Source organism: Amblyraja radiata, chromosome 21 (assembly GCF_010909765.2).
Source record: "Amblyraja radiata isolate CabotCenter1 chromosome 21, sAmbRad1.1.pri, whole genome shotgun sequence".
Taxonomy (NCBI): domain Eukaryota; kingdom Metazoa; phylum Chordata; class Chondrichthyes; order Rajiformes; family Rajidae; genus Amblyraja; species Amblyraja radiata.
Window position 1 is genome coordinate 17,132,875 of NC_045976.1, and position 22,560 is coordinate 17,155,434.

General features: G+C 37.5%; 1 protein-coding gene across 50 annotated transcripts in view; it reads left to right on the forward strand.

The window, feature by feature from the left end:
• Window positions 1–22,560, forward strand: part of LOC116985141 (mucin-2-like) — a 1,051,610-nt gene that overhangs the window by 930,613 nt on the left and 98,437 nt on the right. For 20 of the 50 annotated variants that reach the window (XM_033039637.1, XM_033039614.1, XM_033039620.1 and 17 more), the window contains 24 exons: window positions 7,623–7,664; window positions 8,243–8,305; window positions 8,986–9,036; window positions 9,500–9,541; window positions 10,140–10,202; window positions 10,883–10,933; window positions 11,564–11,626; window positions 12,397–12,435; window positions 12,816–12,857; window positions 13,547–13,597; window positions 14,062–14,103; window positions 14,702–14,764; window positions 15,440–15,493; window positions 16,114–16,155; window positions 16,754–16,816; window positions 17,257–17,295; window positions 17,676–17,717; window positions 18,407–18,457; window positions 18,922–18,963; window positions 19,562–19,624; window positions 20,300–20,353; window positions 20,974–21,015; window positions 21,614–21,676; window positions 22,337–22,390. In XM_033039637.1, coding sequence (XP_032895528.1) covers window positions 7,623–7,664; window positions 8,243–8,305; window positions 8,986–9,036; window positions 9,500–9,541; window positions 10,140–10,202; window positions 10,883–10,933; window positions 11,564–11,626; window positions 12,397–12,435; window positions 12,816–12,857; window positions 13,547–13,597; window positions 14,062–14,103; window positions 14,702–14,764; window positions 15,440–15,493; window positions 16,114–16,155; window positions 16,754–16,816; window positions 17,257–17,295; window positions 17,676–17,717; window positions 18,407–18,457; window positions 18,922–18,963; window positions 19,562–19,624; window positions 20,300–20,353; window positions 20,974–21,015; window positions 21,614–21,676; window positions 22,337–22,390 — 1,221 coding nt within the window. Of the gene's footprint in view, window positions 1–7,622; window positions 7,665–8,242; window positions 8,306–8,985; window positions 9,037–9,499; window positions 9,542–10,139; window positions 10,203–10,882; window positions 10,934–11,563; window positions 11,627–11,881; window positions 11,885–12,396; window positions 12,436–12,815; window positions 12,858–13,546; window positions 13,598–14,061; window positions 14,104–14,701; window positions 14,765–15,439; window positions 15,494–16,113; window positions 16,156–16,753; window positions 16,817–17,256; window positions 17,296–17,675; window positions 17,718–18,406; window positions 18,458–18,921; window positions 18,964–19,561; window positions 19,625–20,299; window positions 20,354–20,973; window positions 21,016–21,613; window positions 21,677–22,336; window positions 22,391–22,560 lie in introns of all 50 variants that reach the window. The other 30 variants (XM_033039628.1, XM_033039630.1, XM_033039629.1 and 27 more) reach the window with 30 other exon arrangements.

Consider the following 22,560-nt stretch of genomic DNA (forward strand, 5'->3'; position numbering starts at 1 on the left):
ATTATGAGGGAAGGATATTGCAACCTGGTGAAACAACAAGAAATGGTTGTGAAGAATGGTAAATTATCCAAAAGAGAGCATTTTATTTCATTCATCATGTTGAAACCAATATTCTTGTCATGAAAGTGGGTTTGGAATCTTTTGCACATTTAACTATTCAGTTATAGGGTGTAATGGATTTCACTTAGTGTTTCATAGCCCTTTAAAGAAGAAAATGTTTTTCTTGTAAATAGCAAACACGTCAGATTAATTAATTAAAAATATATATTTCTATTTGACATTTACAAAATTGAGATGGAAATTTTATATTCTTAAATAAAAATTATTTTTCTCAATTCATATTGAAGCACTAGGTTATAAAATATATATTTTAACAATTAAAAAAATACAGCCTGTACTAATTCCCAACTTCAAGATTCTCATTCGTTGTTTCAAACTCCTTCATATATTCAGTTCAGTTTCAGTTCAGTTTAGTTTATTGTCACGTGTGCCAATGTACAATGAAAAGTTTTTGTTGCGTGCAATCAATCAGCAGAAAGACAATACACAATTAAAATCGATCCATTTACAGTGTACAGACAAATGATAAGGGAATAACATTTAGTGCAAGGGAAAGCCAGCAAAGTCAAGGATAATGCGAGGGTCATCAAAGCGGTAGATAGTAGTTCAACACTGCTCTCTGGTTGTTGTAGGATGATTCAGTTGGCTGATAACAGCTGGGAAGAAATTGTCCCCAAATCTGGTGGTGTGCGTTTTCACCCTTCTTTACCTTTTGACCGATGGGAGAAGGGAAAAGAGTGGGTGGCCAAGGTGCGACTCGTCCTTTATTATGCATTATGATTTATTATGATTAAGCATTCTCATTTCCTTCAACTGCATCTGTGATTTTGTTCTGCAATATCTACTTTTGTTAATTTTGATTCCTATAAGTAAAACCCCTCATAATTCTCTTTTGTTCTCCGCTAACCTGCACTTTAAAAGCCTTGAAAATGATTTCAGTTGGAATAGACCTTTTATTTTCTCTACTGACTTAATGTCCAATGGTTGTCCATAATTTTTAGAAAATAATGTCTGTCAAACATGATGCCAGGTTAATCTTTTCTGTCTGCAAATGATCTATAGCCCGCCATTCCCTGCATATCCATATCCCGATCTAAAGACCTCTTAAACACCACTATTATATCTATTATATCTGTTGTATCTGTGATACATCACTAATGTATCTGTTTCCACCACCACCCCAAGCAGCACCTTACATGCACCACTACTATCTGTGTCAAAAGTTATCCCCTCTAGGTTTTAACATTTTCTCACTGGAAATAAATGTTCCAACTATCTACCCTATAAATGCCTCTCAAAACTTTACATACTTCTATCAGGTCTTCCCTTCTTCTTCTTCTTCTTCTTCTTCTTCTTCTTCTTCTTCTTCTTCTTCTTCTTCTTCTTCTTCTTCTTCTTCTTCTTCTTCTTCTTCTTCTTCTTCTTCTTCTTCTTCTTCTTCTTCTTCTTCTTCTTCTTCCTCTTCTTCTTCCTCTTCCTCTTCCTCTTCCTCTTCCTCTTCCTCTTCCTCTTCCTCTTCCTCTTCCTCTTCCTCTTCCTCTTCCTCTTCCTCTTCCTCTTCCTCTTCCTCTTCCTCTTCCTCTTCCTCTTCCTCTTCCTCTTCCTCTTCCTCTTCCTCTTCCTCTTCCTCTTCTTCTTCTTCTTCCTCTTCCTCTTCCTCTTCCTCTTCCTCTTCCTCTTCCTCTTCCTCTTCCTCTTCCTCTTCCTCTTCCTCTTCCTCTTCCTCTTCCTCTTCCTCTTCCTCTTCCTCTTCCTCTTCCTCTTCCTCTTCCTCTTCCTCTTCTTCTTCTTCTTCTTCTTCCTCTTCCTCTTCGTCTTCCTCTTCCTCGTCCTCTTCCTCTTCCTCTTCCTCTTCCTCTTCCTCTTCCTCCTCCTCCTCCTCCTCCTCCTCCTCCTCCTCCTCCTCTTCCTCTTCCTCCTCCTCTTCCTCTTCTCCTCCTCTCTCTTCCTCTTCCTCTCTCCTCCTCCTCCTCCTCTCCGGTCAACTTGTTCTATTTGATCTTTTGTTTGTGCACGTCGGGCTGATTGTATTAGTCGAAACAGGGTGGACAACGTGAAGGTTGTGATCTCCTCCCCCTCATTATAGCTAATACCTTCTAATCCAGGCAGCATTCTGATAAACCTCTTTTGCACCTTTTTCCAAAGCCTCCACATCATTCTTGTAAATGTTTGACCAGAACTACAAGAGTCAAGAGAGACTAGAAATAGAGATACAGCCTGGATACAGGCCATTTCGGTCTGCAGAGTCCACAACAAACTCAATCACCCACTCACACTAGTTCGATGTTATCCCAGTTTTGCGTCCTACACACGAGGGGCAATTTACTGAAGCCAATTAACCTACAAAGCTGCAGCCTAACCTAAGTTTTGTAAAGCTTCAACATAACTTTCTGACTCTTATACTCATTGCCCTAACTGATGTAGCATATTGTATGCCTTCTTTATTCAAACTCATTCACCATGTGCAGTCACTTGCATGCAGCTGTGGACAACCATCAGGCCATTGAATGCTCTAAACTCCAAACAACTTATTCCGCTTTTGCAATATATGTGTTTACAAACTTGAATGCCATGAATAAGCCAGTTCTATATCCAAACTACCAAGCCACCGTGAATCCCTTGCATGTTAACATTCTGGATCTGTGTACCACGAGGAACTTTATTAGAAGCATACTAAAATCGATGTAAACATCCCTATCCTACACTCATTAATTACTTGCTCAAAGCCTCAATCAAGTTTGTACAATACAAACTGCCACAAGAAAAACCATGCAGACCCTTCCTAATTATCCCATTCTCTTCCAATTGCGAGTAAATCCTTGCTCAAAGAATCCTCCCCAATAATTGCCCGAGCGCTGATGTGAGGCTCTGGCCTATAATTTCTATATCTACTTCTCTTCTTAACAAAACTGCTCTCCAGTTCTTTAAAATCATGCCTGTGGCTAGAGAGGATATAAACATTTGTGTCAAGGCCTTGCAATCTTATCTTTTGTTTCTCTCAATAACCTGAGATTGATTCCATCGGGCTCAGGGGATTTATCTACCTTATTGGTTTAGAAGAAACTAAAACAACCTCCTTCTTAATCTCAAAAAGCCTAAAGCATGTTAGTTTTCTCTGCACTGTTCTCACTATCCTCCATGAAGTTAATATAAGTATCTATTTTGAGTCATTTGTAGTTTTAATATCTTGTTTGTTTTACAGTATGTGCCAAGATGGAATCTGTACGTGCCAACGTAAGTAAATTTGTTTAGCATTCACTTATTCATAGACCAGAATTATGGAATGAATTATCATATTTAAGATATTAATATTGGTTTAGTTAACAATGCAATATTAATGTTATTATCGATTAACCTGAATGTTTCTAAAATACTTTCCAAATACTAATTAGCTACAAATTAAATCTACAGAAAAAATAATATAAATGAGTTGATATCATTGCAGTAGTTATATATTTATCTACCAAGATCCCATTCTATCTTTAGGTTCTCTATTTCTCCGTCAATGTTTGCAAGGAAATCCTCAAAAAACATGAACAACAAGGAATGAACCATAATCACACCATAATTCTTGTGTTGTTGTGTTTCTTCTGCTGAAGTTGTGGCAGATAAACGTGACCATAAACTGTTTATGCTAATGTCAATTTAAATCACTACATGTCACTTCTTATTCACGCTATCATAACACAAATGCACCCATTCTTTTGAAGGATCAACACATCTGTGATGTTTTTGTTTATTTATTTGTGGCATGAGTATTGACAGTAAAGTCAACATTTAGAAATCCAGCAATGGGAACAGCCATATTTCCAGGCCAATTGGAGTAAATGTGAGAAGAGATTTATTTAGGTGGTGGTGCTCTCATGCACCCATTGCAGTTATCATTTTAGTTAGTAGAGGCCGTACGTTTGGGAGATACTATTGCAGAGGTTTTAGTGAGCCACCTGCAACTTCCAACATAACTATAGTGGTCTTATACATGGCAGGTTGTTTGTGCTCTGAATGCAATGAAGCATATTAATGTAAATTCCAAGGCTCAACAGGGAATGGAGCGGTAGAAAGCCACCATCCAAATTATACTGGAGTTCGTCAGTAATCTGATTAATCACTTGGAACCAACAAAATAATAAAAAATCATAAAGACAGTAATAATACAGAATAATACTTGACTTCTCCCATTGGTCATTTTGACTCAGTTCATTCAATCGGCATTTTCTCCTGAAATGGATATGGGATATCAGCTTTATTCCCCAGCATGAAGCACAATAGCAGTTGAGTCACCTGAAGATTTATGTCGCTCACTGATTGACATAACAAATTTTTTGTGCCCTATGTGAAACAATGTACTTCATATACAACAATGCTTATACTTCTGCTTAATAAGAACTAGTCAAATGTCTCAAATTGATTAGGACTCCTGCTTTATTGTGCGTATATTTATTACAACAGGAACAACAACCACAACTGCTACAACAACAGTCACCACACCAACGACAACTACGATTTCTTCAACCACCAGTACAGGTAAAGACATCTCTGTTTTCTATTTTAATAAAGAATCAGATTTGAAAATTAATGCCACAATCTTGGCTGAATATTTCAATTTTACCAGAATAAAGTGGCATAAATCTCAGTGTGCAAAGTTGCAGTAACTATCAATGATTGTGAATTAATCATTTACACTTAATTTAGGTTTGTAATATTCCCATGAATATCTCATACCTGAGTCAACTTCGACCGTAGCAGACATTTAAGATGCCAAGACCAACTCTTATCAGCCTGCACATAATCCATAACTCACCATTCCCTGTATATCCATGCACTTGCCTCTACCACCACTCCCAACAGAAAATTCCAAGCACTAACCTTCCTCTGTGTACCTGCCTTGCACGTCACCTTTAAACGTTGACCTCTCGATTTAAAGATGATATTTGAATGTGTTTTTTCCATCTTGGGTAACGATTCGGAATGTATCTGTGCTTCATAATTTTATATACTTTTATCAGATCTCCCCTCAACCTCAGGCATTCCAGAGAAAACAAGCTTTGAAATATTCAGCTGTTGAATGACAAAGAAAAGCATCTCTGGCATTAAATATAGAAACATATAAAATAAGAGCAGCAGTAAGCCATTCGGCCCTTCGAACCATTCAATATGATCATGGCTGATCATCCTAAATCAGTACACCATTCCTAGTTTACTTAAATAACTGGTCATTTATTGTACATTTTATTTTGCTGTTGATACAGCTAAGGTGCCTGTAAAGCTGCAGCAAGTAAGCATTTCACTGTACCAGTTCCCATCTGGTCCATATGACAAATAAGACATTCTTGATATCTCTTGACTGGAAGGGAAATGCTCTGAGTGTTTTGACCATCTCAGTCTCCTGATAACCAAATTATATTTAATTGATGGTTCATTCCATCAACATAAAATATAAAATATATAGATTAGCAGGGTACAAGAAGATGCAACTAGTGCATCATTCTGAGTGTTTTGAGGATCTTAGATTCATGCTTACATATTTTTATGCATTGGATTGCAAAATATTGAGTGATCAGGACTTTTTTTTCTGGAGGCAAGTAGTGTGACATTTGGAATAATTTTGCATTATTTATCCAAATAATTATTGATTGTTATACTGCAATTCAATTCAAACTCAGCGCAGCAAATTAAAATAATGTTATTCTGTTTCAATATAAACAATGGCAACACGGATAAGAATTTTCAGTAGCAGCACCTTTTCACATCACCCATCACCTTTCACTTCGACCCATTTGATAAATATAAATACAGATGAGCATAAAAATATAATGAGGAACTGAGTTGGTGTCTTCTGCTTCTCATTTTCCTCGGGCATTCTGCAGGAACAAGCACATGCAGGAGTACAATGAACACATTTTGCACAGGTTGACGATCAAAACATGTTTGGACACATGATCACAAATACTCATTGTTTACTGATACATTACACACTATGAGAAATAATGGCAATACAGGACAATACAATAGGACTCCTGCTTTATTGTGTGTATATTTATTACAACAGGAACAACAACCACAACTGCTACAACAACAGTCACCACACCAACGACAACTACGATTTCTTCAACCACCAGTACAGGTAAAAACATCTTTGTTTTCTATTTTAAAATTAATGCCACAATCTTGGCTGAATATTTGAATTTTACCAGATTAAAGTGGCATAAATCTCAGTGTACAAAGACATGGTTGAGCTTCCATGAAATCCACATTTGGTATGTTAAGAGGCTGGGATTGTTTGTGAACACAATGAAACATTCACCAACTGAATGGGAACTGGTACATTGACAAAGAGAAAGAAATACAGCTGTATAATATACCTTCCAACTATATTAAACGAGGATGAAAATGTCACCTGGTAAAACGTTTTATTAAAATGTGCCAGTTTATGAATTCCTGTTGAATGTTTCACAATGTTTCATGAACCACTTCATCTTGGCCTCAATGATTAAATATAACATTATTTTCTTTCTCTAGAAACAACACCAACAACTGAGACCACCACCGTCACTACATCAGGTTAGTAACATCATGTTTGCTTTACTTTGAGTACGTCTGAGATCTGTTCAATTAAACTCTTCCCTCTTCAAGAACTTTGTTCATTGTTGTGCTCCAATTATTTATACATCGGTAGTTTCCCACTGTGAAAATATGGGAACAGCTTCTGAATTAAGGAGGCTTTGTGGTGCCGATTGCCTGCAGTAAGTTTAAAAGGCGCATTAAGGGCCTGTCCCACTGTACGAGGTAATTCAAGAGTTCTCCCGAGTTTTCCCCCGATTCGAACTCGGAGAATGTCCGTAGTGGGTCCGAAGTAGTTCGTGGATGTCTCGTAGCGGCTTGTAGGAGTAAAAAGTAACAATTTTTTTCATCACAAGTATTTTTTTAATCGTGGACATTTTTCACAGTGTTGAAAAAACGTCACGAGTTTTCCGGATTTCCCGAGTACCTACCGTTAGCATTACGAGCCGCTACGAGACATCCACGAACTCCTACGGATTCCCAACGGACATTCTCCAAGGATCAGGGGAAAATAACTTTTTTTTTCCCCATTATGTACAATTTTTACATATTCACATATGCTGTGGTGCTGCAGCAAGTAAAAATGTTATTGTCCCGTCCGTGATATATCACAGTAAAACACTCTTGACTCTGATATTTCTGATCAGTAATTCTTGGAATACGTGCTGAACTTCCACAAAATCTGAAGTTAGTACATTAAGTAATTGAAATTGTTTGTGATGGCTCTGAAATATTCAGCTGCTGATTGACAATGAAAAGTAATGCAGCCGTATGGTTGCATGCTTTATTCAATTCACCAGTGAAGTGAGGGGTAAATGACCGGGGAAGTGACCGGAGACGGCACCGGAGACCCACCGAGTGGAGGTAGTGAAGAAAATGACAACTAGTAAAACGTTTACATAAAATGTGCCAGCTCATGAATTCCTGTTGATGGCTTTATAACTGTGTGACAATTACAATTGGCTGCCCTACTTAAATACAGCATTATTTTCTTTCACTAGAAACGACACCAACAACTGAGATCACCACCAGCACTACATCAGGTTCGTAACATAATCCTTTCCTTTAGGACTCTGCTTTGTTTAGTGAAGCTCTATATAGCACCCTCTTTAGGAACATTTGTTCATTGCTTTATTCCAAAATGTAGTTTTTCACCATGAAAATATAGAAACACCTACCAAATTAAGGAAGCCATTTAGTGCTGGTTGCCAGCAATAATTTTTAAAAGAGCATTTCGGCTGGCAACTTTCAGTAGACAAGGATAAGGATTTTTAATTTTATGAAAAAGGTCTCTTCCCTTCGCCTCTTCCACTATTCCAGGAGTTTTTGGTCAATGCAATGCTGTTAAACAGTTTAGTTTCTGCTCAATGATTTTTCCACAATGTATCAACGAAGGAGTTTAGAACTTTCTTTGCAAAATCACAATGTCTTTTCATACTTTAGGTCCATTTGATAAATGACAAAGTAAAATTTGGTTGCTTCTAAATGTCCTTTGCTTAGGCACGAGCAATGAACATTGTTAAAATTCAGTCCAGTCTCAGGAAAATGTGCAGTGTCGTACTGAAACTGATTGGTGACTCTTGCAATTCAATTTGTAAATGCTTTTCTATTTGCTCTGCAGAAACAACACCAACAACATCTTTGACAACTGGTACAACTGAGACCACCTCCAGTTCCACAACAAGTGAGTCAAACCACTTTCTATAAACATTGACAAATCAAAGACAATGAGACAACATTGCTAACATCAGCTTTGTGACTTACCTCTTGCATCTTTACTTACATTATTGGCTTAAATTGTGCAAATATACATGTTAAGATGTCAATGTTTTGCTCATGACAATTTGAACAAATTATGACACCATTTCAAAATAGTTCGGATTTGTGGAGGAATTGAGTTGGTGTTTTCTGCTTCTCAATTTCTTCGGACATTCCGTAGCAAAAAACAAAACTATGATTCGAATGAACACATTTTACGCAAGTTGAGGATCATGTATCAATGGGACATATAAACAGACATGCTTACCCATAGTACACACATTACATACTATTCAAAATTATGGTATTAAGTAGACATTGCGGTCATTGGAAAACAGTTGATCTTCCAGGAAATCTGCAACTGGTGTATAGAGAGAACAGGATTATTTGTGATGGCACAGAAATATTCAGCTGCTGATTGATCAAAAGTATATTTTGCCCTGCCATTTAATTCTACGAGTAACAAAAATGCCATTTGTAAAACATTTTAATTAAGTGTGCCAGCATATGAATTCCTGCTGATGGATTCCTGACTACCAATAGTTAACTGTATACCAATTCCGCTTGGCTGTCTTGGTTGAATATTGCATTATTTTCTTTCACTAGAAACACCAACAACTACATCAACAACTGAGACCACTACCAGTAGTACATCAGGTTAGTGACAATATATTTCAGACACTTGTAGGAAAGCCACACATAGCAGGGAGTACATGTAATCTCCATGCACACAACACCCACGGAACAAATCAATCTGAAGTATCTGGTGCTGTGAGGTAGGATTTGCACCAGCTGTGTCACTTTACTGCTCCTTATGTTCTAAATTTCTGATCAGTAGTTCTTAGAATACATGCTGAGCTTCCACAAAATCTGAAGTTGGTACATTAATAAATTGAAATTGTTTGTGATGGCCCTGAAATATTCAGCTGCTGATTGACAAGGAAAAAGTAATGCAGCCGTATAGTATGGCCGCATGCTTTATTCACTGATGAAGAAAATGACAACGTAAAACGTTTTCATAAAATGTGTCAGCTCTTGAATTCCTGTTGATGGCTCAATAACTGTGTACCAATTCCTCTTGGCTGCCCCACTTGAATACAGCATTCTTTTTTTTCACTAGAAACGACACCAACAACTGAGACCACCACCAGCACTACATCAGGTTAGTAACATCATCTATCAATCTTGTTAGCTATTCCTTTAGGACTCTGTGCTTTGTTTTGTGATTCTCTATATAGCACCCTCTTCTGGAACATTTGTTCATTGCTTTATTCCAAAATTGTAGTTTCTCACCACGAAAATATAGAAACAACTACCCAATTAAGGAGGCCTTTTGGTGATGATTGCCTGCAATAATTTTAAAAAAGAGCATTGAGTCTGGCATATTTCAGTGGACATGGATAAGGATTTTCACTTTTGTAGAATAGGTCACTTCCCTTCGCCTCTTCCACTATTCCGGGAGTTTTTGGTCATGGCAATGCTGTTAAACAGTTTTGTTTCTGCTCAATGATTTTCCAAAATGGATCAACGAAGGAGTTCAGAACTTTCTTCGAAAAATCACAATGTCTTTTCATGATTTTGTTCCATTTGATAAATGATGAAGCAAAATTTGGTTCATTTCTAAATGTCCTTTGCTTAGGCACGAGCAATGAACATTGATAACATTTAACCCAGTCTCAGGAAAATGTGCAGAGTCCTACTGAAATTGATTGCTGACTCTTGCAATTCAATCTGTAATTTATTTTCTATTTGCTCTCCAGGAACAACATCAACAACATCTTTGACAACTGGTACAACTGAGTCCACCTCCAGTTCCACAACAGGTGAGTCAAACCACTTTCAATAAACATTGGCAAATCAAAGACAATGAGACAACATTGCTAACATCAGCTTTGTGACTTACTTCTTGCATATTTGCTTACATTATTGGCATAAATTGTGCAAATATACATGTTAAGATGTCAATGTTTGGCTCATAACAATTTTACCAAATTATTGCTCAATTTCAAAATAGTTTGGAGTTGTGGAGGAAATGAGTTGGTGTTTTCTGCTTCTCATTTTCTTTGGGCATTCCGTAGCAAAAAACAAAACCATGATTATAATGAACACATTTTACGCAAGTTGAGGATCATGTATCAATGGGACATATGAAGAGACATGCTTACCCACAGTGCACACATTCCATACAATTAGAAATTATGGTATTAAGTAGACATTGCGGTCTTTGAAAGACGGTGGATCTACCAGGAAATCCGCAACTGGTGTATAGAGAGAACAGGATTATTTGTGAATGCACAGAAATATTCAGCCGCTGATGGATCAAAAGTATATTTTGCCCTGCCATTTTATTCAATGAAGAATGAAAATGCCATCTGATAAATATTTTAATAAAGTCTGCCAGCATATGAATTCCTGCTGAGTGTTTCCTGACTACCAATAGTTAGCTGTATACCAATTCCACCTGGCTGTCTTGGTTGAATATTGCATTATTTTCTTTCACTAGAAACACCAACAACTACATCAACAACTGAGACCACTACCAGTACTACATCAGGTTAGTGACAATATATTTCAGACACTTGTAGGAAAGGCACACATAACAGGGAGTACATGTAATCTCCATGCACACAATACCCACGGAACAAATCAATCTGAAGTCTCTGGTGCTGTGAGGTAGGAGTTGCACCAGCTGTGGCACTTTACCGCTCCTTATGTTCTAAATTTCTGATCAGTAATTCTTAGAATACTTGCTGAGCTTCCACAAAATCTGAAGTTGGTACATTAAGAAATTGAAATTGTTTGTGATAGACCTGAAATATTCAGCTGCTGATTGACAAGGATTTTCACTTTGGTAGAAAAGTTTCTTCCCTTCGCCTCTTCCACTATTCTGGGAGTTTTTGGTCATGGCAACGTTATTAAACAATTTTGTTTCTGCTCAATGATTTTCCAAAATGGATCAACGAAGGAGTTCAGAACTTTCTTCGAAAAATCACAATGTCTTTTCATGATTTCGTTCCATTTGATAAATGATGAAGTAAAATTTGGTACATTTCTTTGCTTAGGCACGAGCAATGAACATTGATAACACTCATCCCAGTCTCAGGAAAATGTGCAGAGTCCTACTGAAATTGATTGCTGACTCTTGCAATTCAATCTGTAATTTTTTTTTCTATTTGCTCTCCAGGAACAACACCAACAACATCTTTGACAACTGTCACAACTGAGTCCATCACCAGTTCCACAACAGTTCAAAGTTCAATATTCAAAGATCAAAGTAAACTTTATTGTCAATTCAAATAATGCAACAAGTAGTTACACAGAGGATTGAAATTGCGTTTCCCCATACTCCAAATGTGCAAGTAATATTTATAACACAGACAGACAATATACCAATAAGATAGACAATGGACATATAAATTATTTAAAATATTCACAGTGTGCCAGAATGTAGTAAAATTTTGAGGTATGTTATTAAGGTGCAATAATAAAAGGTGCAATATAGAAAGTGCAAATAGCATACTGCAGACATTGAGTTAAAGTTATTTTGACAGTCAGTTGGTCTTTGTTTGTGTAACAGGTGAGTCAAACCACTTTTAGTAAACATTGGCTAATCTTTAGACAATGGGGCAACATTTCTAACATCAGCACTGTGGCTCCATTCTTTTATCTTCGCTCACATTATGGGCATGAATCGTGCAACTATACTGCTAGTAATAATGGCGTAAAGAAGACCATACAGTGTATGGAAGACGTGTTTCGATACGCAGGGATAACCGCACAATCGATGTGTCATGATTGTTCGAGATGGCAGGGAAATATTAATATGCTAATTGACAGAGATAAATAAATTTAGCAGCATACTATGTCCTCCTACTTTTTTCTACGATGAAGGAAATATCAAGTGTAACATGTTTTATTAAAAGGTGCCAGTTGATAAATTCCTGTTGAAGGATTCTAAACTGCATAACAATTCCTCTTGTTTGTCTCGGTGGAACATAACATTTTTTATTTCACTAGAAACAACTCCATCAACATCTGGGACCACCACTACATCAGGTCAGTATCATCCTCTGTTAAAAACTTGGGGGGATCACAGGCAGTGAAAGGGAGAACGTGCAATCCCAGCCTAGACAGCACCCGAGGTCAGGATAGAATACAAATCCCTAACACTATGAGGCTGCAGCTCTTCCAGCTGCACATCTGTGCCAACTCAATCTTACTAAATACCTGATCAGCTGCAATTTCTGAAAGACAAGGAAAACGTAATTCAGATGTATAGTATGGCAAACGCTTTATTCAATGATGAAGAAAATGACAACTGATAAAAGGTTTTAATTAAATGTGCCAGCCCATGAATACCTGTTGATGGCTGTATAACTGCGTACAATTTACTCTTGGCTGCCCCACTTGAATACAACATTATTTTCTTTCACTAGAAACGACACCAACAACTGAGACCACAACCAGTACTACATCAGGTTAGTAACATCTATCAATCTTGTTAGCTTTTCCTTTAGGACTCTGTGCTTTGTTTAGTGAAGCTTTATATAGCACCCTCTTCAGGAATATTTGTTCATTGTTTTATTCCAAAAATGTAGATTCTCACCACGAAAATATAGATTAAACTACCGAATTAAGGAGGCCTTTTGGTACTGATTGCCTGCAAAAAATTTAAAAAGAACATTGAGTCTGGCACCTTTCAGTAGACATAGATAAGGATTTTCACTTTTATAGAAAAGGTCTCTTCCCTTCGCCTCTTCCACTGTTCCGAGAGTTTTTGGTCATTACAACGCTATTAAACTGTTTTGTTTCAGCTCAAAGATTTTTCAAAAATGGATCAACGAATAATGGTATTAGAAATTATGGTATTAAGTAGACCTTGCGGTCTTTGGAAGACGGTTGATCTTCCAGGAAATTCGCAACGGGTGTATAGATAGAACAGGATTATTTGTGATGGCACCGAAATATTCAGTTGCTGATTGATCAAAAGTATATTTTGCCCTGCCATTTTATTCTACGAAGAGCAAAAATGCCATCTGTTAAACATTTTAATTAAGTGTGCCAGCATATGAATTCCTGCTGATGGTTTCCTGACTACTAATAGTTAGCTGTATACCAATTCCTCTTCGCTGTCTTGGTTGAATATTGCGTTATTTTCTTTCACTAGAAACACCAACAACTACATCAACAACTGAGACCACTACCAGTACTACATCAGGTTAGTGACAATATATTTCAGACACTTGTAGGAAAGGCACACATAACAGCGAGTACATGTAATCTCCATGCACACAACACCCACGGAACAAATCAATCTGAAGTCTCTGGTGCTGTGAGGTAGGAGTTGCACCAGCTGTGGCACTTTACCGCTCCTTATGTTCTAAATTTCTGATCAGTAGTTCTTAGAATACTTGCTGAGCTTCCACAAAATCTGAACTTGGTACATTAAGAAATTGAAATTGTTTGTGATGGCCCTGAAATATTCAGCTGCTGATTGACAAGGAAAAAGTAATGCAGCCGTATAGTATGGCCGCATGCTTTATTCACTGATGAAGAAAATGACAACTTGTAAAACGTTTTCATAAAATGTGCCAGCTCATGAATTCCTGTTGATGGCTCAATAACTGTGTATAAATTCCTCTTGGCTGTCCACTTGAATACAGCATTCTTTTCTTTCACTAGAAACTACACCAACAACTGAGACCACCACCAGCACTACATCAGGTTAGTAACATCATCTATCAATCTTGTTAGCTTTTCCTTTAGGACTCTGTGCTTTGTTTTTTGAAGCTCTATATAGCACCCTCTTCAGGAACATTTGTTCATTGCTTTATTCCAAAAATGTAGATTCTCACCACGAAAATAAAGATTCAACTACTGAATTAAGGAGGCCTTTTGGTGCTGATTGCCTGCAATAATTTAAAAAAGAGCATTGAAACTGGCACCTTTCAGTGGACATGGATAAGGATTTTTACTTTTGTAGAATAGGTCTCTTCCCTTCACCTCTTCCACTATTCCGGGAGGTTTATGTCATGGCAACGCTGTGAAACAGTTTTGTTTCTGCTCATTGATTTTTCCAAAATGGATCAACGAAGGAGTTTAGAACTTTCCTTGAAAAATCACAATGTCTTTTCATAATTTCGGTACAATTGATAAATGACGAAGCAAAATTTGGTTAACTTCTAAATGTATTTGTCTTTGGCACGAGCAATGAACATTGTTAAAATTCAGCCCAATCTCAGGAAAATGTGCAGTGTCGTACTGAAATTGATTGGTGACTTTTGCAATTCAATTTGTAAATGCTTTTCTATTTATTCTCCAGGAACAGCACCAACAACATCTTTGACAACTGGTACAACTGAGTCCACCTCCAGTTCCACAACAGGTGAATCAAACCACTTTCTATAAACATTGTCAAATCAAAGACAATCAAAAAACATTTCTAACATCAGCTCTATGACTTATTTCTTCCATCTTTGCTTACATTATTGGCATAAATTGTGCAAATATACATGTTAAGATGTCAATGTTTGGCTCATAACAATTTTACCAAATTATGACACAATTTCAAAATAGTTCGGATTTGTGGAGGAAATTAGTTGGTGTTTTCTGCTTCTCATTTTCTTTGGGCATTCCGTAGCAAAAAACAAAACCATGATTATTATGAACACATTTTACGCAAGTTGAGGATCATGTATCAATGGGACATATGAACAGACATGCTTACCCATAGTGCACACATTCCATACTATTAGAAATTATGGTATTAAGTAGACCTTGCCGTCTTTGGTAGACGGTGGATCTACTAGGTAATCCGCAAATGGTGTGTAGAGAGAACAGGATTATTTGTTATTGCACAGAAATATTCAGCAGCTGATTGATCAAAAGTATATTTTGCCCTGCCATTTTTTCTATGAAGGAAAAAAATGCCCTCTGTTAAACATTTTAATAAAGGTGCTAGCATATGAATTCCTGCTGATGGTTTCCTGACTACCAGCAGTTAACTGTATATCAATACCTCTTGGCTGTCTTGGTTGAATATTGCATTATTTTCTTTCAGTAGAAACACCAACAACTACATCAACAACTGAGACCACTACCAGTACTACATCAGGTTAGTGACAATATATTTCAGACAATTGTAGGAAAGGCACACATAACAGGGAGTACATATAATCTCCATGCACACAACACACATGGAATAAATCAATCTGAAGTCTCTGGTGCTTTGAAGAAGGAGTTGCACCAGCTGTGGCACTTTACCGTTCCTTATGCTCTAATGTTCTGATCAGTAGTTCTTAGAATACTTGCTGAGCTTGCACAAAATCTGAACTTGGTACATTAAGAAATTGAAATAGTTTGTGATGGCCTGAAATATTCAGCTGCTGATTGACAAGGAAATAGTAATGCAGCCGTATAGTATGGCCACACGGCTTATTCAATTCATCGGTGAAGTGACGGGGAAGTGGCCAGGGACGGCACCGGAGACCCACCTAGTGGAGGTGGTGAAATAGGCGAGCTGGGCGCTGAACTCCTTGGAGAGGCCGCGGGGGACACAGTCTGTTTTTGCTGAGCAGTTTATCTTCGCTTATATTAGTAAGAATTAACCAATCTATATAGTAAAACATTTTCATAAAATGTGCCAGCTCATGAATTCCTGTTGATGGCTTTATAACTGTGTAACAATTCCTCTTGGCTGCCCCACTTGAATACAGCATTATTTTCTTTCACTAGAAACGACACCAACAACTGAGACCACCACCAGCGCTACTTCAGGTTAGTAACATTATCTATCATTCTTGTTAGATTTTACTTTTGGACTCTGTGCTTTGTTTAGTGAAGCTCTATATAGCACCCTCTTCAGGAACATTTGTTCATTGCTTTATTCCAAAAATGTAGTTTCTCACCACGAAAATATAGAAGCTACTGCCAAATTAAGGAGGCCTTTTGCAGCTGGTAGCCCACAATAATTTTTAAAAGAGCATTCAGGCTGGAACTTTGCAGTAGACATGGATAACAATTTTCACTTTTATAGAAATAGTCTCTTCCCTTCGCCTCTTCCACTATTCCGGGAGTTTTTGGTCATGGCAACGCTGTGAAACAGTTTTGTTTCTGCTCAATGATTTTTCCAAAATGGATCAATGAAGGAGTTTAGAACTTTCTTTAAAAAATCACGATGTCTTTTCATAATTTCGGTCCAATTGACAAATGACGAAGCAAAATTTGGTTAACTTCTAAATGTCCTTTGCTTAGGCACGAGCAATGAACATTGTGAAAATTCAGCCCAGTCTCAGGAAAATGTGCAGTGTCGTACTGAAATTGATTGGTGACTCTTGCAATTTAATTTGCAAATGCTTTTCTATTTGCTCTCCAGGAATAACACCAACAACATCTTTGACAACTGGTACAACTGAGTCCACCTCCAGTTCCACAACAGGTGAGTCAAACCACTTTTAGTAAACATTGGCTAATCTTTAGACAATGGGGCAACATTTCTAACATCAGCACTGTGGCTCCATTCTTTTATCTTCGCTCACATTATGGGCATGAATCGTGCAACTATACTGCTAGTAATAATGGCGTAAAGAAGACCATACAGTGTATGGAAGACGTGTTTCAATACGCAGGGATATCCGCACAATCGATGTGTCATGATTGTTCGAGATGGCAGGGAAATATTAATATGCTAATTGACAGAGATAAATAAATTTAGCAGCATACTATGTCCTCCTACTTTTTTCTACGATGAAGGAAATATCAAGTGTAACATGTTTTATTAAAAGGTGCCAGTTGACAAATTCCTGTTGAAGGATTCTAAACTGCATAACAATTCCTCTTGTTTGTCTCGGTGGAACATAACATTTTTTATTTCACTAGAAACAACTCCATCAACATCTGGGACCACCACTACATCAGGTCAGTATCATCCTCTGTTAAAAACTTGGGGGGATCACAGGCAGTGAAAGGGAGAACGTGCAATCCCAGCCTAGACAGCACCCGAGGTCAGGATAGAATACAAATCCCTAACACTATGAGGCTGCAGCTCTTCCAGCTGCACATCTGTGCCAACTCAATCTTACTAAATACCTGATCAGCTGCAATTTCTGAAAGACAAGGAAAACGTAATTCAGATGTATAGTATGGCAAACGCTTTATTCAATGATGAAGAAAATGACAACTGATAAAAGGTTTTAATTAAATGTGCCAGCCAATGAATACCTGTTGATGGCTGTATAACTGCGTACAATTTACTCTTGGCTGCCCCACTTGAATACAACATTATTTTCTTTCACTAGAAACGACACCAACAACTGAGACCACAACCAGCACTACATCAGGTTAGTAACATCTATCAATCTTGTTAGCTTTTCCTTTAGGACTCTGTGCTTTGTTTAGTGAAGCTTTATATAGCACCCTCTTCAGGAATATTTGTTCATTGTTTTATTCCAAAAATGTAGATTCTCACCACGAAAATATAGATTAAACTACCGAATTAAGGAGGCCTTTTGGTACTGATTGCCTGCAAAAAATTTAAAAAGAACATTGAGTCTGGCACCTTTCAGTAGACATAGATAAGGATTTTCACTTTTATAGAAAAGGTCTCTTCCCTTCGCCTCTTCCACTGTTCCGAGAGTTTTTGGTCATTACAACGCTATTAAACTGTTTTGTTTCAGCTCAAAGATTTTTCAAAAATGGATCAACGAATAATGGTATTAGAAATTATGGTATTAAGTAGACCTTGCGGTCTTTGGAAGACGGTTGATCTTCCAGGAAATTCGCAACGGGTGTATAGATAGAACAGGATTATTTGTGATGGCACCGAAATATTCAGTTGCTGATTGATCAAAAGTATATTTTGCCCTGCCATTTTATTCTATGAAGAGCAAAAATGCCATCTGTTAAACATTTTAATTAAGTGTGCCAGCATATGAATTCCTGCTGATGGTTTCCTGACTACTAATAGTTAGCTGTATACCAATTCCTCTTCGCTGTCTTGGTTGAATATTGCGTTATTTTCTTTCACTAGAAACACCAACAACTACATCAACAACTGAGACCACTACCAGTACTACATCAGGTTAGTGACAATATATTTCAGACACTTGTAGGAAAGGCACACATAACAGCGAGTACATGTAATCTCCATGCACACAACACCCACGGAACAAATCAATCTGAAGTCTCTGGTGCTGTGAGGTAGGAGTTGCACCAGCTGTGGCACTTTACCGCTCCTTATGTTCTAAATTTCTGATCAGTAGTTCTTAGAATACTTGCTGAGCTTCCACAAAATCTGAACTTGGTACATTAAGAAATTGAAATTGTTTGTGATGGCCCTGAAATATTCAGCTGCTGATTGACAAGGAAAAAGTAATGCAGCCGAATAGTATGGCCGCATGCTTTATTCACTGATGAAGAAAATGACAACTTGTAAAACGTTTTCATAAAATGTGCCAGCTCATGAATTCCTGTTGATGGCTCAATAACTGTGTATAAATTCCTCTTGGCTGTCCACTTGAATACAGCATTCTTTTCTTTCACTAGAAACTACACCAACAACTGAGACCACCACCAGCACTACATCAGGTTAGTAACATCATCTATCAATCTTGTTAGCTTTTCCTTTAGGACTCTGTGCTTTGTTTTTTGAAGCTCTATATAGCACCCTCTTCAGGAACATTTGTTCATTGCTTTATTCCAAAAATGTAGATTCTCACCACGAAAATAAAGATTCAACTACTGAATTAAGGAGGCCTTTTGGTGCTGATTGCCTGCAATAATTTAAAAAAGAGCATTGAAACTGGCACCTTTCAGTGGACATGGATAAGGATTTTTACTTTTGTAGAATAGGTCTCTTCCCTTCACCTCTTCCACTATACCGGGAGGTTTATGTCATGGCAACGCTGTGAAACAGTTTTGTTTCTGCTCATTGATTTTTCCAAAATGGATCAACGAAGGAGTTTAGAACTTTCCTTGAAAAATCACAATGTCTTTTCATAATTTCGGTACAATTGATAAATGACGAAGCAAAATTTGGTTAACTTCTAAATGTATTTGTCTTTGGCACGAGCAATGAACATTGTTAAAATTCAGCCCAATCTCAGGAAAATGTGCAGTGTCGTACTGAAATTGATTGGTGACTTTTGCAATTCAATTTGTAAATGCTTTTCTATTTATTCTCCAGGAACAGCACCAACAACATCTTTGACAACTGGTACAACTGAGTCCACCTCCAGTTCCACAACAGGTGAATCAAACCACTTTCTATAAACATTGTCAAATCAAAGACAATGAAAAAACATTTCTAACATCAGCTCTATGACTTATTTCTTCCATCTTTGCTTACATTATTGGCATAAATTGTGCAAATATACATGTTAAGATGTCAATGTTTGGCTCATAACAATTTTACCAAATTATGACACAATTTCAAAATAGTTCGGATTTGTGGAGGAAATTAGTTGGTGTTTTCTGCTTCTCATTTTCTTTGGGCATTCCGTAGCAAAAAACAAAACCATGATTATTATGAACACATTTTACGCAAGTTGAGGATCATGTATCAATGGGACATATGAACAGACATGCTTACCCATAGTGCACACATTCCATACTATTAGAAATTATGGTATTAAGTAGACCTTGCCGTCTTTGGTAGACGGTGGATCTACTAGGTAATCCGCAAATGGTGTGTAGAGAGAACAGGATTATTTGTTATTGCACAGAAATATTCAGCAGCTGATTGATCAAAAGTATATTTTGCCCTGCCATTTTTTCTATGAAGGAAAAAAATGCCCTCTGTTAAACATTTTAATAAAGGTGCTAGCATATGAATTCCTGCTGATGGTTTCCTGACTACCAGCAGTTAACTGTATATCAATACCTCTTGGCTGTCTTGGTTGAATATTGCATTATTTTCTTTCAGTAGAAACACCAACAACTACATCAACAACTGAGACCACTACCAGTACTACATCAGGTTAGTGACAATATATTTCAGACAATTGTAGGAAAGGCACACATAACAGGGAGTACATATAATCTCCATGCACACAACACACATGGAATAAATCAATCTGAAGTCTCTGGTGCTTTGAAGAAGGAGTTGCACCAGCTGTGGCACTTTACCGTTCCTTATGCTCTAATGTTCTGATCAGTAGTTCTTAGAATACTTGCTGAGCTTGCACAAAATCTGAACTTGGTACATTAAGAAATTGAAATTGTTTGTGATGGCCTGAAATATTCAGCTGCTGATTGACAAGGAAATAGTAATGCAGCCGTATAGTATGGCCACACGGCTTATTCAATTCATCGGTGAAGTGACGGGGAAGTGGCCGGGGACGGCACCAGAGACCCACCTAGTGGAGGTGGTGAAATAGGCGAGCTGGGCGCTGAATTCCTTGGAGAGGCCGCGGGGGACACAGTCTGTTTTTGCTGAGCAGTTTATCTTCGCTTATATTAGTAAGAATTAACCAATCTATATAGTAAAACATTTTCATAAAATGTGCCAGCTCATGAATTCCTGTTGATGGCTTTATAACTGTGTAACAATTCCTCTTGGCTGCCCCACTTGAATACAGCATTATTTTCTTTCACTAGAAACGACACCAACAACTGAGACCACCACCAGCGCTACTTCAGGTTAGTAACATTATCTATCATTCTTGTTAGATTTTACTTTTGGACTCTGTGCTTTGTTTAGTGAAGCTCTATATAGCACCCTCTTCAGGAACATTTGTTCATTGCTTTATTCCAAAAATGTAGTTTCTCACCACGAAAATATAGAAGCTACTGCCAAATTAAGGAGGCCTTTTGCAGCTGGTAGCCCACAATAATTTTTAAAAGAGCATTCAGGCTGGAACTTTGCAGTAGACATGGATAACAATTTTCACTTTTATAGAAATAGTCTCTTCCCTTCGCCTCTTCCACTATTCCGGGAGTTTTTGGTCATGGCAACACTGTGAAACAGTTTTGTTTCTGCTCAATGATTTTTCCAAAATGGATCAATGAAGGAGTTTAGAACTTTCTTTAAAAAATCACGATGTCTTTTCATAATTTCGGTCCAATTGACAAATGACGAAGCAAAATTTGGTTAACTTCTAAATGTCCTTTGCTTAGGCACGAGCAATGAACATTGTGAAAATTCAGCCCAGTCTCAGGAAAATGTGCAGTGTCGTACTGAAATTGATTGGTGACTCTTGCAATTTAATTTGCAAATGCTTTTCTATTTGCTCTCCAGGAATAACACCAACAACATCTTTGACAACTGGTACAACTGAGTCCACCTCCAGTTCCACAACAGGTGAGTCTAACCACTTTCAATAAACATTGGCAAATCAAAGACAATGAGATAACATTGCTAACATCAGCTTTGTGACTTCTTGCATATTTGCTTACATTATTGGCATAAATTGTGCAAATATACATGTTAAGATTTCAGTGTTTGGCTCATAAGAATTTTACCAAATTATTGCTCAATTTCAAAATAGTTCGGAGTTGTGGAGGAAATGAGTTGGTGTTTTCTGCTTCTCATTTTCTATGGGCATTCCGAAGCAAAAAAACAAAACCATGATTATAATGAACACATTTTACGCAAGTTGAGGATCATGTATCAATGGGACATATGAACAGACATGTGCACACATTCCATACTATTAGAAATTATGGTATTATGTAGACCTTGCGGTCTTTGGTAGACGGTGGATCTACCAGGAAATCCGCAAATGGTGTGTAGAGAGAACAGGATTATTTGTTACGGCACAGAAATACTCAGCAGCTGATTGATCAAAAGTATATTTTGCCCAGCCATTTTTTTTACGAAGGAAAAAAATGCCCTCTGTTAAACATTTTAATAAAGGTGCTATATATGAATTCCTGCTGATGGTTTCTTGACTACCAGCAGTTAGCTGTATATCAATACCTCTTGGCTGTCTTGGTTGAATATTGCATTATTTTCTTTCAGTAGAAACACCAACAACTACATCAACAACTGAGACCACTACCAGTACTACATCAGGTTAGTGACAATATATTTCAGACAATTGGATGAAAGGCACATATAACAGTGAGTATATATAATCTCCATGCACACAACACCCACGGAATAAATCAATCTGAAGTCTCTGGTGCTTTGAGGAAGGAGTTGCACCAGCTGTGGCACTTTACCGCTCCTTATGTTCTAATTGT